The sequence below is a fragment of the Chamaea fasciata genome, unplaced genomic scaffold (genome assembly GCF_029207755.1).
Source record: "Chamaea fasciata isolate MVZ Bird 193981 ecotype frontalis unplaced genomic scaffold, bChaFas1.0.hap1 SCAF_15, whole genome shotgun sequence".
Lineage (NCBI taxonomy): Eukaryota > Metazoa > Chordata > Aves > Passeriformes > Sylviidae > Chamaea > Chamaea fasciata.
The window spans coordinates 4,889,040-4,904,902 of record NW_027094100.1 but is presented as its reverse complement, the minus strand read 5'-3'; the positions used below and the strand labels follow the sequence as shown (position 1 = coordinate 4,904,902).

The window sequence follows — 15,863 nt, the reverse complement described above, 5'->3', positions numbered from 1 at the left end:
AAGTATAAGGTAAAGTAAATTAATGCAGCAACAACAGTAGTGATTTTCAGAATAACAGTGTATAGGAGGTTTTAGATGTGTGAGAAATACAACTAAGCAGGCATTTTTTTAAGATATGAAAACTATTAATAAGCAAGAATTAAATATATCAGTACTGTGGACACTTGAAATAACAACTCTGAGTTGAATTTAGACGAAATAGATAGATAAAGTTACTTAAAGCTATTAAACTAAAACCTTAATATTAGAATGAGATCTCTGTCACTTGGTCCAGGGAAGGCAAAGGCAGAATTATGGCCAATCACATAACCCTGCTCTGTTACCACTGGTGCATCTTCCCCATCCAGCCCAGGGAATGAAAGATGTTTTAGCCAGAAAGCCTTTCTGACACCTGCTGAGCTGAGTCTGAGGAGGAGGATTTGATACCACATTTCACAAGGCTTGTCTGTGGTTCATTAAGAATCAGAACATGTCAAAAGGGGTTTTCTTACCACGTCGTCTATTAGGTATCTGTAATGTTCCATAGTCTCTAGCCCAGAGCACACAGGAAGCAGCAGTGCCCTTCACCTCTACGCTGCCAGGTACATAGTTGTCAGAGGAGGGAAGGCAATTGCAGTCCCCAATGTCAGGGCTGGCTCCGGCAGTGTGGGGTGACAATCACCTGCCCCTGCCCTCAGTGACAACTCATTGCATCAGAACATCAGAATTCACATCCACCATTCATCTTGTGCCAGCTCGCAGGGCAGAGAGAACGCTTGAAATGCACCAAGCAGAGTCTTAAAAGAGATGTAAGAATTGATAATCTCAAATGTGAGATTGCTGGGTACACCAGAATACTAGAAAATTATTTCCTAAAGTGAAATTTTTTACCTAGAAAAAAAAGTTGTCTAAATACCTTTAACTCTGGGCTGTACACAAGTCCTACAATAGAAAAAAAATCCCATTTTAGAATTATTCTAAAACCATTTTGGATAACATATTGTGATTGCAGATACTGAAGAAAATAACTCTGGGAAATAAAGGCTCAAAGCATTAATAATGATTCTTCTAATTACATTAAACTGCTTTAAGTAAAAAATAGACACAATTTCACTATATTGCATCTCATAAAAGACATTAAAACTGATTCACTATTTATGCTGAATGAAAAGGAGGAAAGGTTTCACCCAAAATAATGAAGCAGTACCAACACCGTCTCAGCTCAAAAAAAAAAGAAACAAACGAACCTCCCAAACATTAAACAAAGCATATTTCATGAAAGGTTTTAAGTTTTTGGAAAAAAAAATGAACATCAACAAGAAACCCCCAGTAAACAAAGCTTTCTTTTACTTGATTCTTCTACAGACAATTTTTTGTGAGCTCTACTTACTGTTTACCAACCCTTAAAAAACCCCAGAAATTATTATAGATGGTTAAGCAGCCAGAATAAAAAATGCCACAAATAGCAAAAAAACCATTAGCATTATTGAAGACATTAAATCTGGTATTTATTTCTAATTTGTTCCAGAAGATAATAATAAAGATTACAATTTCAGAATCTTAAATTGAAAAGTACACCAAAACCATGCTTATGTTCGCTCTCGCTCCATTAATATAAATGTGTGTTACGTAGTTGGTTCATGTTTCACTTTAAACTACAACTGCATTTCAAGGAACCAAGGATCTGTTGGTTCATTGAACAATCACAAAAACTCCAGACTTGCTCCCAGCCATAGTGCCAGAGCCTGAACTGCCCCCTCAGAAAACACAATTGGACACAACCCTCACTGGTAAATACAATACCAGCTCTGCAGAGTTTTCTGTTGTTAACCCAGACAATGCTTTCCTGCTATTTTGTTACCTACCCACACGGCATTGCCAGCCACCTTTAGCAGCTATATTTATAAATCAATTTCTCAGCAATTATTTAACCTGTTAACATCACCAAACAGACAATTTCCCAAATTTTCAGGACTTCTCTAGAGTGAAGCCCTTTTGCTGATTTCTCCAGTCACTCCTCTCCATACAGTCATACAGAACAGGCTGTAAAACATTTCAAGTCATACCTGATCTTAGTGAAAATCAGAAAGCTTATTCGTCTGGTTAGCATACAAACCAATCTAATATTCAGTCAGAAATATTTTTAAAATGTATCAATTAAACTGTCAGTTCAGCTGTCTGAACTATATAAATATTTTCTGTTTTTTCCTCTAATCCTCATTTTGTATTTCATATTTCAATTCCTTTGAAGAAGCAGTTCTAAACCAGGATTTTTAATCCAGAATGAGTATTTCAAATAATATTTACAGTCTTATCTGTTCTTAATACAAGTCTCTGAACTGTACTAAAAATGGCAGTTTATCTCAAAAAATTGTATTAAAAAAAATCCTTAGATTTAGAATACAACGTTAGAATACTTCTTTTTTTTTTTCTGGAATATTATCAGCTATATAGAATACAGCAATAAATAGAAAACCATAAAAAAAAAAAAAAGAGCAAGGAATGGTTTTTATTTTTAGCTTTTTAATCATGGTTTCAAAAAAGAGGCAGAAGAGTTAGAAATGGTTCATACTGACCTGAGTCCATAAAGGACTGTTCCATCTGGATGCAGGCGAATCATTCTGTTCTTCACAGTGACACCATGAACAAATGACTTCTTGTCATTCAGGAAATAGGTGTCGGGCACCCAGAGCTGGTCAGCTACTCTGTTGTCCAGAGTAAGGTTTAGAGGTATTACATTATAGGACAGCCTCTTATCCCTCCATGCTTGCTGGAAGTACATTGTCAAGGTATAGTCCTGTGATAAGGAAAAACAAACAAACAAACAAACAAGGTTTGCATTGAAACAGATGGCATACCTATGCAAAAAAAAAAAAAAAAGACAATGCAAATTCACATGTGTTCATTGTAACTGTTCCTAAAGGCAAATGTTTCTGCTCAGAATTTCCATAAGTAGATTTATTTATTTTTACAGTACTGAACATCTTGTATACACTTGATAACAGCAGCGAGAACAAAAAGAAGATGGGGCATTTACATTTTATGAATGACTTGGAAGTTTTCGTTTCAATATTTAAAAATAAAATAAAAAAAAATTGTAGACATTTAACAGCCTGCAATTTCTGTAGCACTTTACAAGCCTGGGAGTTCTAGGAAATAGGAACATTCACAGATCCAAATTTAATTTCAAGGTCTCCACTGTATTCAACAGAGCTCTGAATCAAGCCTTCTGTCTCTGAAGATGCAGTCACCACCCAAAGACTTCCCTAAATTAAAATCTCTTCAAAGTCTGTTAATTTTCCCCTGGGCACTGAAACCAATGGGAATTTTTTGAGGTTCCTATGCTGTACACTCTTAGTCTTAATTGTACAAATGAAGTAACTGGTTACTTAAGGGGGACAATTCAGAGAGCACAATTAGCATCTCAGTAAATATTCACAGTATTAGGAGACTTGCATTGTCTTGATTCTGGCCACCACTGTACAGTGCTTCAGAGATGCTTTGATCTCTTGGTGTTTTAAAGAATAATACATTTCAAAGGTTACATCTTTGTAAAATCTGTTATACAGATGCAGAATAATCATTATATTTAGTCAATGATAAAAAAACCCTCTACAAATTATACAAAAGATATATTGAGAGCTGTGGAGAAAGACTTGCATAAATGGCAATAATAGCTCTTATTCCCTGTTTTATATTGTAAAGGAGAGTCCACTATTTAAAGTATTTTTTATTACAGGTGGGAAAGAAAAAATTATCTTCCTGCTGAACTACTTTAAAAACATAGGCCACAACTATATTTTACAAGCATTTTCATTTAAAAGGATATTTGACATATGAACACAACACAGAAGTTCTCAGAAAATGCAAAAATAGATTTTTCTTATTCGGCAGTTTCACAGACTGAACACCCCAGTAAGAAATCACTGAAATTCGGTTGCTGTAATTATTCTCTTTACAATGTACACTGTTCCCCCTTGCACTAGGGAGAGCCTGTGAGAAATGTGGCTATTTCAGCAGAGTTCTGTAAGCAATGACACAGCACCCTGAAACTAAGTGACCCTGCCTCTTCTGCAGAACAGTGTGCACTCAGATGAATCAGTACAATCAGTTTTTTAATAGAAATATGCATTTCAGTGGTGGAAAAACTCTTATTCTTTGCCTTATCCCTCCCCAGAAGAGCCCGTGTACATGGGCTTGAACACGCCTCTTCAATTTTCAGTGAAGCAGGGAGAAATACATGTTCTGTTGTGAATAGTTACTGCATTTCTTCCTTACCAACACAACCCACAAATGGGGACAAACACTGTCCCTTCAGTGTTCCTGTCTGCACTGGTTAAAGGTCAATCCCCTTCCCTTGCTGTGCCCCTGGAACCCTGGCACCTTTGGCTAGGTATCACCACAGCGACTCTGCAGTTAGTCCAGTAGATAAACACCAAATAAACTTCCCAATTGTTTTACTACCAAATATATTCACCTGGTAGGTGTTCTACAACCTGATCAGTTTTAATGATCTGAAACCTCCTCCCCTTCTCCCCTCCTCAGAGTCAGGATGAGATTCTGCTTGCAAGAACGTTCCACCTACACGTGAAGAATTTTACTGCCATGCTTCATCACTGTTCTGCAGGATTTGATTCATAACCAGCTATCTGAAAATCTTCAGTGGGAAAATTTATTAGTCTTTATTATACTAATATATCACATCATCAAGTAATGATCTGTAGCAATTATTTCTCTATTATCCTTGGAATGCTGCATTTTATTCCTATTCCATGGAATAACCTACTTGATATACTTAATAACCTACTTAATATACTGCATAAATACATAGGACATGCTTTCCTTTTTTTACCTCAGTAAAAGAGGAAAAGAAGAGGAGGAAAAACCCTAAACATACATGGTTCATTGCATAGAAGTGAATTACATAAAACTGTAAATTTGGAGCACTGGCATTGCTGAAAGAAAAGCCAAGTCACCAGGCTGGAGTTTAAAATCAAACACACTGTGTTCCAGAAAGAGCTGGTTTTCTGACTAAAAATTATTTGTCATCTGTTGGCCCTAGTTTTCAGATGTGACTGGAATTTCTGATGGTCAAAACAGAAATCCTTTGAAATTGTCATAAAACTCACACAAGCTTTTGAATTTAGGTTTTTATTTTAAATAATTTTGATAATTAAAAAAAAAAAACCCATGATGTTCCAAGCTACATATTTCAAAGTGAAATTGATAAGATATGAAAAAAGCAAAACTTTTCACAAAACTGCGATTTATCTTAGAAGGGAAAGAGGCATCTGTTTTCAAAATCCCAAATGATAGAGTCATTCAAAAAAGATGTTGTGCTACGAAATGTCCCTAAAATATCCCAAGACCCTTTATACTTTGAGATTAAGAATATTCTCATCTAATAGGAATACTACAAGAAAAAATCTGTTAAGCTCACATTAAATATGGGCATTCCCCTCTATTCTAAGGATAAATATCAAAACAAACATAAATATCTTGTCTCTAGGAAGAGAAACACAAAAGAAGTAGAGGAATAGAAGTAAAGGATGATTTTAATTTGTTAAGTTTTAGCATCCTTTTAAATTCACAGGGTGGGATTGTTAGAAACAATACAAGTTTGAAGAGGAAACAGGAGCAAATTCATTTTCACAGCCTTGCACAAGGGACTAATTATAATGAGCAGAGAGAACTCCAAGCCCAAAGATCCTGATGATGGTGTCTGTGTAAACCATTACACAGAAAGTACAAAAGTACAGACTCTTTGCAGCACAGGCACATTGACACATTTCTTCCATAGAAATAAACAGTTTCCTCAGTTGCCCTGGACATGAAATGCTGTATAAAACTGTATTACTGTTGATAAAGTTGCAAGAAAAGCCTAGAATATAAAGAAGCAAACATATTTTCTGTAAATAATATCAAATTTGTAGCTTTCATTATTATTCCACTGTTTTCCTGGATTTAAATTTGATAAAGTTTTTGTTCTGTCCAGAGCAAAAATTTAGGCATCAGAAAATGGATCATTACCCCTATTCTATTGTGAGGAAAGAAAAGGTGCCTCCTCTTTTCCTCAACTCACCTTTCCACTTTTCCTCTTACTTCAAACAATGAACAGAAGAGCATCAAATATAAGACAAAGTTAATCTTTATGCATAATTTTCCATATGAATAAAAAAGTATCGAACAGTTTCATTAGAAATAGCATATTCATGAGTAACTTATATCCTGCACGTTAACTGTGCAGTGGTTGCCTGCAAACATTTTAGCTGCTGGAAGTGTAAATGCACAGAGAGACTTAAACTCGTACTTCGATAAATAGAAGTATCACTGACAAACATATTGTCAGTGAGTGACCATCAATTTCCGTGATGTAACAGAAGATACTGGACAGGAAAGCATGACATTTGAATACTGGTATTCTTATTTATATTCTCACATTTCATTCATGCTCTCAAATAAATGTTTAGGACAAAAGAAAAGAAAAATCAATGTGGGGCTATTATTAGTCTAAAAAGATTAGAACACAGGCCTTAGCTAAACCTACCCATAGGCCAATAACTGAGATATTGCTGATCCTCTTTTTATATTGGAAAAAGGATCAAGGCAAAAAGGGAAATACAGGTCATGAATATTCACAATGACAGTGGGTGTCTAATGCAAAAGACTCTACCAGATGTAAATTTTTTCAAAGCATAATAATAAGGTCCAATGTGAGAAAACACATTTAAAATATAGCTCACTCGTCTGCATTACACAAATCAGGACTGATTCACACTGCGGCTTAAAACTGTAACCAACACTTGTATTAACAGGGCTAGAAAACAGCTACTGAAACACTGGAAGCAATAAAGGCAGGAAACTTCAGGAGAGAAAAAAAAGCAGAAGGAATATACATTATCTAATGTATATAATATACATTCTGTATATTGTAAACATAGTATAAGACAGCCTGAAGTTGAAGAAGCTATTTACCCTTGCTCTGCAGTAATGAATGGAGAACTCATTTGTCATTTGGCTTAAGTCCACTCCTCATCAAATTCCTGGTTATTATTAACTTGTAAAAATGATTTCCTACTTTTTCCATGTATGGCTATTTTAAAACAAAATTATTTTCTTCTGAAAATGCTTGAAGCTGAAGTTTTTGCCTGAACCCTATATTTATTTAACACGTACATTTAAAAAACTGTTTGTTGATAACATTTAAAAGTGCTGATTGACAATCCTTTCAAACCTCTTTTTGTTTAAAACCAGCCACTACAACATGTTTGATTCAAAATTATCTATCTCTGTCTCTCATTGAGAAAAAAAAATAAGTTTAAAGGTCTGCTTAATGCTGGAGACACCACAAAGTGCACAAAGTGATTTATATAGAAGTAGAAACTACAGTTGAAGGAACTGGTGATACCAAAGAAATGCCAAAATAGTCATATGCCCTTTCAAAAAAAGTATTTTTCACATTCTGTAAATCTTTACTTCAAAATAAATTAAAAACGCCTCAAAACAAATAAAAAAGCCACAAACAATGACAACAGGAACCTTACACAGAATTCAAGCTGAACTCTCCCAGTCTCCCAAATCCCACTTCCCAAGCTGGCATGAAATCTGTGAAACATTAGTAATTAACTGAACTAAAACTTTCTAGGGGAGTTTTCCGCAATTGGAATTACATCTTCTCAATTTTATGATCTGTCTGAAAATGAGAAGATCCCAATATCAAGCTTACCATTTATTTTGCTGCAACTCTCCTGAAATTATTCATCAGCAATTCTCATTTATCAGCTGAACAAAGCAGCAAAGATGGGCTGTTTATCTCCCACTACAGTTCTCAGAAAAACACTGTCATAGAATCAAGCAAGAGACTTGAGTAAGAATGTCAAATGACTGTCAGCAGAGCTTGATGCCTTAGCATGAAAATTTTGATCCTGATTATATGAAATCTCTAATAAGAGACTGTAGGATTTCAGCAACAAGAGCATGAATTTGTGTCTCCAAAGAAATACTGAGGGTAGCCAATATTTATCTTATTTCTCCATGGTGATTTAGGTAATGACACAGCATCACAGTACAATGCACTGAAGTGAAATGGAGCAGTTCTGACTGATATGTTTCCTGTAACCTTAATTAGTTTAGCAAGATGCTGTGACACTTGATTTTCACTTCTGACAAGTCATCCAGACTGAAGCATGAGACTGCACTTTTCCTGAGCCAGCAATCTGCATGTCACTCCAATCAACAAGCATCTGCCATAGGTTTTTTAGCTCTCTCTGATTTGCTGTCTCTTGATAATAATAATAAGATTGATTAAAGTGAACCTGGACTGAAAACTGTAATCTAACTGCTACTTGGTTAAGAGAGTCATGTGTCTTGAGATCCTCAGATTGTTCTCTTTTGAAAGGCTCTCATCATCCTGATACAGCACTGCAGGATTCTCAGATGAATAAAGCAAATGCAGAGTATGATGAATAAATGCAACTGTACTCACTTAAAAGAAGTTATGAAAACAGTAATTTTCTGGCTCAGACAAAATTATTATTTAGTTGTGTCTTTGAAGTAAAATAAAATTTCAGGCCACAAGAAACGTCAAAAAGTTTATTTATATTTGAATTTCAAAGTTTTCTTTACTCAGGTATCTCAAGTTATTTCCCAGAGCTCACAGATCATTCACTATGTAACTGTATAATTCCACAGATCTTCAGAAAGGTGAATACCTTCAACAGAAATCGTGTTTATAATGCTTTTTATTATAGCCTATTATATAATTGCCTTGCAAAGTAGTAGAGAATTTGTTAAAAATACTAAAGAACGCAAAAAAATCATAATAATCATTAAGGAGAGTGGAAATAAACCTGTAGTTAAGAAGAAGTGGAGATCCAGCTGAAAGTTTTGATGAGAGCAGATGGTGGCTTAAGATATTGTTTTGCAGAAGAGACACAAGAGTAAAAAACCATAAACAACAACCAGAACCCTGAGTGTCCAATACTTTGGGGGGGGGGGGGGGGGGAAGGGGAGAGGCAGGAATTCCAGGGAAGAAAATAGATTAAATCTGGCTTAAATATGAGAATTCAAGTTTTGCCTAGATGCAGAACTAAACTGGCACAACATTTGAGTAAGTACTCTTTTTCCTTATGCCTTACAGATTCCTAAGTTCCTTCACATATCAGCAAAGCCTTAAAAATTCATTCAGAGACTGAAAGGATTGGCAAGTTATTGCTGCTCTGGATCATTGCAATTAACTTCTGAAAAATGTACTAAATTAGTATTAAACCAAATAGGTGTTAATCTAAACCACATAATACTTACTTTTAATACAAATAGTTTGCAATATTTTTCAAGGAGACTTATGAAAATGAATAAATATTCCCAGAATTTATTTATTTATTGTCACGCTGATGTTGGAGACAGGAATGCAAGAACACACCGAACACATCAACAGCCGAAGTTTATTGTATGGCGGCTTCCTTTATAAGGCTTTCAAATTTCCCCTGCTTACAGACATCATCGGTCAAGGGTCTCAGCTCTGCCCAGCTCAGTGGCCAGTGATATACCTGCAGTTAGGACCGAATGGGGTTGGCTGAGGTCCCTGCTTGGGTTTGATTCCAACCTATCCCCGCCTTATCTGGGGACTTGTTTACTTCTGGGCTGGTTGACTTTGGGGGGCAGCTCCAGTGATGGTTCTTGCAGCTAGGGTGTGGGCAGTCCTGGCACTCTGATGATGCACGTGGCGGTGGCTTGGGCGGCGGCAGCACTGGTGAATCTGCGCTCAATGCAAACACGGCCAACACTGGTGGCTCTGCACGTACTAAGGGCACGATGGCACCGGGACGGCTCCAGCGGTGGAGCTGCCGGCTTTTCTTGTGATTTCTGGTGTGCGTGCTCCGCCATCTTGAGCAGGCAGCTCCTGCACCATGTGGCAGCCGCCATCTTGGGTGACCCACATGATGACCGCCATCTTGGGTGACCTGTGTCTGAAGTGCATGGCATCCGCCGTCTTGGGGTTTTTTGGCGGGCTGTCTCCGTGGTGCGTTATGGGGTGCGAAGCCCAAAGATGGCCCCTGCAGCTGGGGCGTTGTTGGCCCTGGGCATTCTGAGGAGACACCCGGTGGTGCCGGCTCGGGCGGTTCTGGCATGGGCGAACCTATGCGCAATGCAATGACTGCTGATGCTGGCAGTATGGTGGGATGGTGCTGCAGGGATAGGGAGCCTAAGTAACAGCTGCCCCCACCTCAGTTTCTTGCCTGTCTTCTTTGCCTGTCTTCTTTGCCTGCACGCCCAAAATTGCATCTGCTCCCCTTGTGGCTCTGCCCGGCATTCTGCGCTTGCAGGCAGTGTCTGCGGCATCTTTGCTGTCTCTGTGTCTCGCTCGCCTTCCAGCTGCCCCAGAGTGTCTGAAACAGTTTTCCAAGGCTTTATAATATTCAGTCCGTGGTTCCCAGACCACACCAGCAAGGCTAGCAACACCTGCTGCATATACTTTACTCCCCATTTAGGTGAAAGGAGAATCCACACCTTGGCGAGGGGTTTTCTTTCAGGGAAACCCATCCTTTCATATTTCCTGGTGCTGTTCTTCTGTTTGGAAGGGTTATATACAAAGGAGCTCCAGACTTTGGTTGGCTCTTAACACCTTTTTTGGTCAGCTCTTTATGCCATTTTGGAGGTACTCCTCACTCACCATATTTTTATACAGCCTGATGGGCTGCTCTGTCTCCCGCACTCTGCTGATAGGATGGCTGTCATCCTCACACAGGGTCACCACATGTTATGTGGGGTCGTAGGTTGGAGACAGATTCACGACTCAAGTCCAACGATCATGAGATAAACAGCAAAGAATTTATTACAGCAACTCTTTTTTATAGGGGTTTTGAATTTCCCAGGTTTAGACAGCTGATTGGTCTGGGTCTTAACACCACTCAGCTCCTTGATTAGTGACACGTCTGCACTCTAGACTGAACATGATTGGGTGAGGTTCCTGTTTGGGTTTGAATCCAACCTATCCCTGGCTTATCCAGGGATTTGTTTATTTCTGGGCTGGTTGAATTTGGGGGTCAGCTTAAGACCAGCTGCACTGTGACAATTTATAAGCATAGATTACACTGATTAAACAACAATCACACAGAGAATACTGATGTAAGAGATAGGCAGTGAGTGAGAGAGCATGAGTTGAAGAAAAATATTTATAAAATAATCCAAGACATTTCCTTTAGTATTCAGCTCATTGCAGAATTAAAAAAAACAATGGGATACATAATATTTCCTTTAATAATGTGCTGTATAACAGAAACACAATTAGACCAGTTCATTTCTTTAGCTTATTACGGTCTCTAAAAGCTGCTGGTAGTTCACACAAATTTACAGGACAAAACCAGCCAGGTCTGTGCATGACATTTCCTGAGTTTATTTTTGCTTTATTTTTCTTCTAAATGAGCTCAGAGTTCTCCCTTTGTCTGTATGCATACATTTTCTCACATACTACTACTACGAACCATCATAGATCTTTATGCCGATTTTCTTGGCATTTTTGCATTGTTTTATTTGTTTTTCTTTTCCTTCTAAATCTTTTTCAAATGCGTGCACTTTGGAAACAGAAACAGAGATGTTTGCAGGCAAGGGTGATCTGGCAGTTTTCTCATGCCATTCCCCAGTCCCATGAGGAGCACCAGCAGCAGTTCTCTCCTGTTAAACACTGTCACATTCCACAACACTTCCTCCCTCTGCCCTGTTGATTCCCAGCTCTCTAAAACGGTTCATTAATTCAGCAGTAACAAACCGACACCTTGAAAGAAGCAATGTGCTCTGGAGACCACAAATCTCCTCCAGAAACATCCCTGGAAGTGTTTCTGAATCTTGGTGCAATATGCCAGAGGCTGTACTGCAAACTGATGGGTTTCCTCCCCCTTTACATATAAATCTTGTGGGAATAGACAAACCACCCTGATTCAGCCCTTCCTCAGCCAATAATCTCTTGCATACTGCAACCTTATGTACAGATTTCATGAAATTTATACAGTGAAGAGTGTGAGGATGAAAAAAAGCAATAATGTCATGTCACCTAGACCTTTTCCTGTATTTTAAATGCTCTCCTCCCTGAAGCCCAAGATGTGACAGGCTGTTTCCTCTCAAAAATGTCAAGCACTGCAGAGAACTGCCAGCACTGAAGTAAAAAGGACAATTTATTATAAATACATATCATTTCTTTCAGTGATGACAAGCCTGTAGAAGCTGGTAGAAGGTCCAATTTGCATGACAGCACAACACTTCAGCGAAGAGAATACACTTTAGTTGAGACACTGCAAGAGAATAAATGATGTATTCAGATGAAAGAAAAATTAATATTATTATGCTCTAGTAAAAGAATCTGGGGAAAAAAAACACAGGTGGAAAAAAATTGCATCTGTAATAGTCATTAATTATACTTGTTCATGGTTCAGCGAAGCCAAAACCTGTTGGAATATCTCACAGCAAAAATTTCATTACAAGTGCCTCTGTTACAAAGGTGTATTTTCCTCTAGTTCAACCTCATACTCAAAGTAAGATCAGCTGTGAGATCAGACCAAGTTGCTCAGGGCTTTATCCAACCTGGTCTTGAAGACCTTGAAGAGTGGATTAGAACAAGACATTAATAAAAATGAAATTGCTACTTGCATTTAGAAAGAAGCTCCCTATGCTTCGAAAAGGAAAACCCTAATCTAGCAGTAACTGCAACTTAATTTCAGTTTGATTCAAAATCACCACTGTCTGATTTTTAGAGCCATTGCACACGACCGCTTTTATCTGTTCTGTTTAGTGTATTATTATTCCAGTCTTTTTGTGTCATTTTCTCAGCAATTGCCTCCACTCTTTAATCTCACAACTATTTGAAACACTTAGAAATCAACAGGATTCAGTTACCACTGAGGTTTTGAATGCATCTATTGTTCACTATTTCCTATATGCTTCAACTGGCACCAATACTTTCTCATGAAAATATTCCCTGTAACTATACAGTACATGATTTTTGCCCCTTTTTTTGTTTGTTTGTTTGTTTGTTTTTCTCTATTAAACTTCAAGGTTTCCATCTGGGCCAGAGAACCTTCCATGCAATTAAAAAATTTTTTTCCACTTTCAACACTGTTAATAGATACTTTGTAAACCATCCTGATTGTACTTTATCAGACTGAAGCTACCCTCTCATCAAGAGCTACTAATGTCTCTACACTTGTACTATCAGTTCAAAAATATATTCCAAGAATCAAAAAGAAAAAAATCATTTGGCATTCTTTACTACCAAATGGGTTTATTTATTTGTCACTGATTAAATACCTCATCTCAACCTTCAAAATATGTCACCTCCTTTGTGGTTCACTATTTCTTCCAGAGTTCAAGTCAGACTTGTTCAATGACCAAGTGGAAGTAACTGTTTTGACAGCTGGACAGATCAAGAACAAGTCCGAAGAGAATATTTTTTCAAGGAATGAAAGGTATATGATTAATGGAAATGGCATGGAAAGTATTTCTTACTTGGCATTAATACAAATCCAGCCTATTTTAACAAAATAAGGATAACATTTTTTTTTTTTTTCTGGTCAGACTGCTTGTTGGGAAAATGGCAATAAAAGTATTACTGGTTCCATGCTTTTTAGCCCTTCCAGCAAAGACTCATAAAAGTGCATCAGGAAATTATTGAGGAAACATGGATCACATTTTTAACTAAGCTGCTTCATTATAATCATACTTTAAATGTATTTGACTTGGCAGACACTCTTCTGAAAACACGGCTGGGTTTTAAGCAATTTTAAGATCTTGCACAGAGCTAACTTTCAACTTACACAGCAGTTCCCTCCAGCTAATCTTACTGGAAGGCATTTACACAACCTGCTGGGACTCAGTTTGACATCATTCCATCTGGACATACAAACCAGCAGTCTGGATACAATCTTTCCTGCCTTCTCTCTGCTTCACACACTTGACATCCATTGAAATTTCTGGAAAATGAAATGCCTAAGAATCAGACCTCCATGAATACTTCAGAACCCCTTGAGAAAGGGTTTTGCTTTTTCTTCACAACTGAAAGAACACTAAACCAGTGTTTCCAAAAGTAGTAGTCATTTCTTTCACAGGTAAAAGAATGCAATGCATTTGGTTCCTTTTTTGACATGTGGACTTGGATTATTATTCTCACATCTTCATATATTTGGAAACAAATCAAAATTAACCAAGTCAATGTGCTCTGTTAGAAAGAAGTCTAAGGGCATATTCCAACTTAAAACCTGTCAATTCTTACATTAAAAACTCTCCGAAATTTGATAAAAATATGGAAATCAACTAATCCATGAATCAGAAATAAGCGCTAAATTTGCAGGAAAAACTATCATCAAACATTCCTTAAAACTTACACAAAATATGTTTTCATTCAAAAGATGACCTGGCAAAAGATTTTCAATCCCTCTTTATGACAGAACCATTATTTCCCTTTCCCTCCAATGGTCAGTAAATACCAAACATATTTTGCAGTCTTACTATTGGAATTTTGGAGAGAAATGAAAATTTTTTTTAAAAAAATCAATCACACAAACACAAAAATAATCAAAGAGCTCTGTGATGACTCCACTGAGACTGTCTTGAAAACAATGACTCATCTCCTGGCAGCTTCATCAGTCCTGATGAGTTTGTAACACTGGATTTCTGAGTTAGTTTTCTACCTTCACAACAAAGATTTCGTTAAACATTTTAGTCATAATAGGTTCAAAAAGACATTAGCTGAAGTGCTTTGCTTTTTCTCTCAAATTATTAAACCACAGTAAATAAGTGCAGGGCTGTAGCAAGTGCTACACAAGCAAAACCTCCAGTAGCTCATGTATCTCTAGCCATGACCTCATGTTCTGGATATAGTATTTCTGCTTGAGCACATTCCATATTAGCTGGGAAGCAGCACACATCGATTTGGTATCTACTAGCTAGTAGCTGGTTAATTCATGCATGAAATGCACTTATATAGCAGTTCACTGGTTTGATTGATGACACATCTATTCTTTTAAAATAACAGCATACTTCCTGTCTCGAGTCACGAAAGTGCTTTACAACATATTCTTATGTTGCTGCACACTACTTGAAATTTAGGATTTTTTTAAAAGAAACTTTTCTTTGAGATGCATTCTCCATCATGTCCAAATGAAAAAAAAAAAGCACTATAAAATTTTCCAATTATGAATTATTTTGTTTTATGTTAAAAAGTGAATTCCTAAGTAATGCACCTGCCAGAAAGGCTATTTCGCTGGTGTCAGTAATCTCTTTCTCTTCCTCATTTTCCTCCCTCCCATTAAGTCAGCAACAAAGAAAGTAAGCATTAATAACCCAGCATTACACACTACATTTTTTTTTTTTTTACCTACTGGGTTTTTCTTATCAACACTCTATTCTAGAATGCTGATCATCATCTTCCCAGAAAGTCACAGGGAAAATGAGGAAGTATTCAGATCCACATTTATAAGCAAACACAACAGAACCCAAATTTGATACCAGCATCACAGATAAGAAGCCCTTCTTTGTTTTTACAGAGAGGGCTTGGGGTTTTTTAATGTTTTGCTTGGGTTTTTTTTTCCAGCTAATCCATAACCAACCACCAGGAAGCTTGAAGCCTCCTTTGTTGTGAAACAATTAGAAAAGAAAGGAAAGAGCTCAGAATAATAAAAAAAAGTCAATTGGTAAGTGCTGCCCGATATGGTCTGCCCTGTTCTTGAGTAGAGAGTAGTTGTACAATTATTTTGAGACAAGAGTTCCATACCTAAGGGTATTTAAATTAAAGGTATAAGTTTATCAGAAACTTTGCTTGGCAAATGAGACTGGTATATGGGGCTTCTACCCATAGTTCTCTCTCTTGTTTGTAGTGCTTTCCTGAAATAATTGTT

General features: G+C 37.2%; 1 protein-coding gene across 3 annotated transcripts in view; it reads right to left on the bottom strand.

The window, feature by feature from the left end:
- The window catches only part of GABRB2 (gamma-aminobutyric acid type A receptor subunit beta2), a 137,109-nt gene that overhangs the window by 85,948 nt on the left and 35,298 nt on the right, over positions 1-15,863 (bottom strand). For all 3 annotated transcript variants that reach the window (XM_066196849.1, XM_066196851.1, XM_066196852.1), the window contains exon 6: positions 2,556-2,776. In XM_066196849.1, coding sequence (XP_066052946.1) covers positions 2,556-2,776 — 221 coding nt within the window. The remainder of the gene's footprint in view (positions 1-2,555; positions 2,777-15,863) is intronic.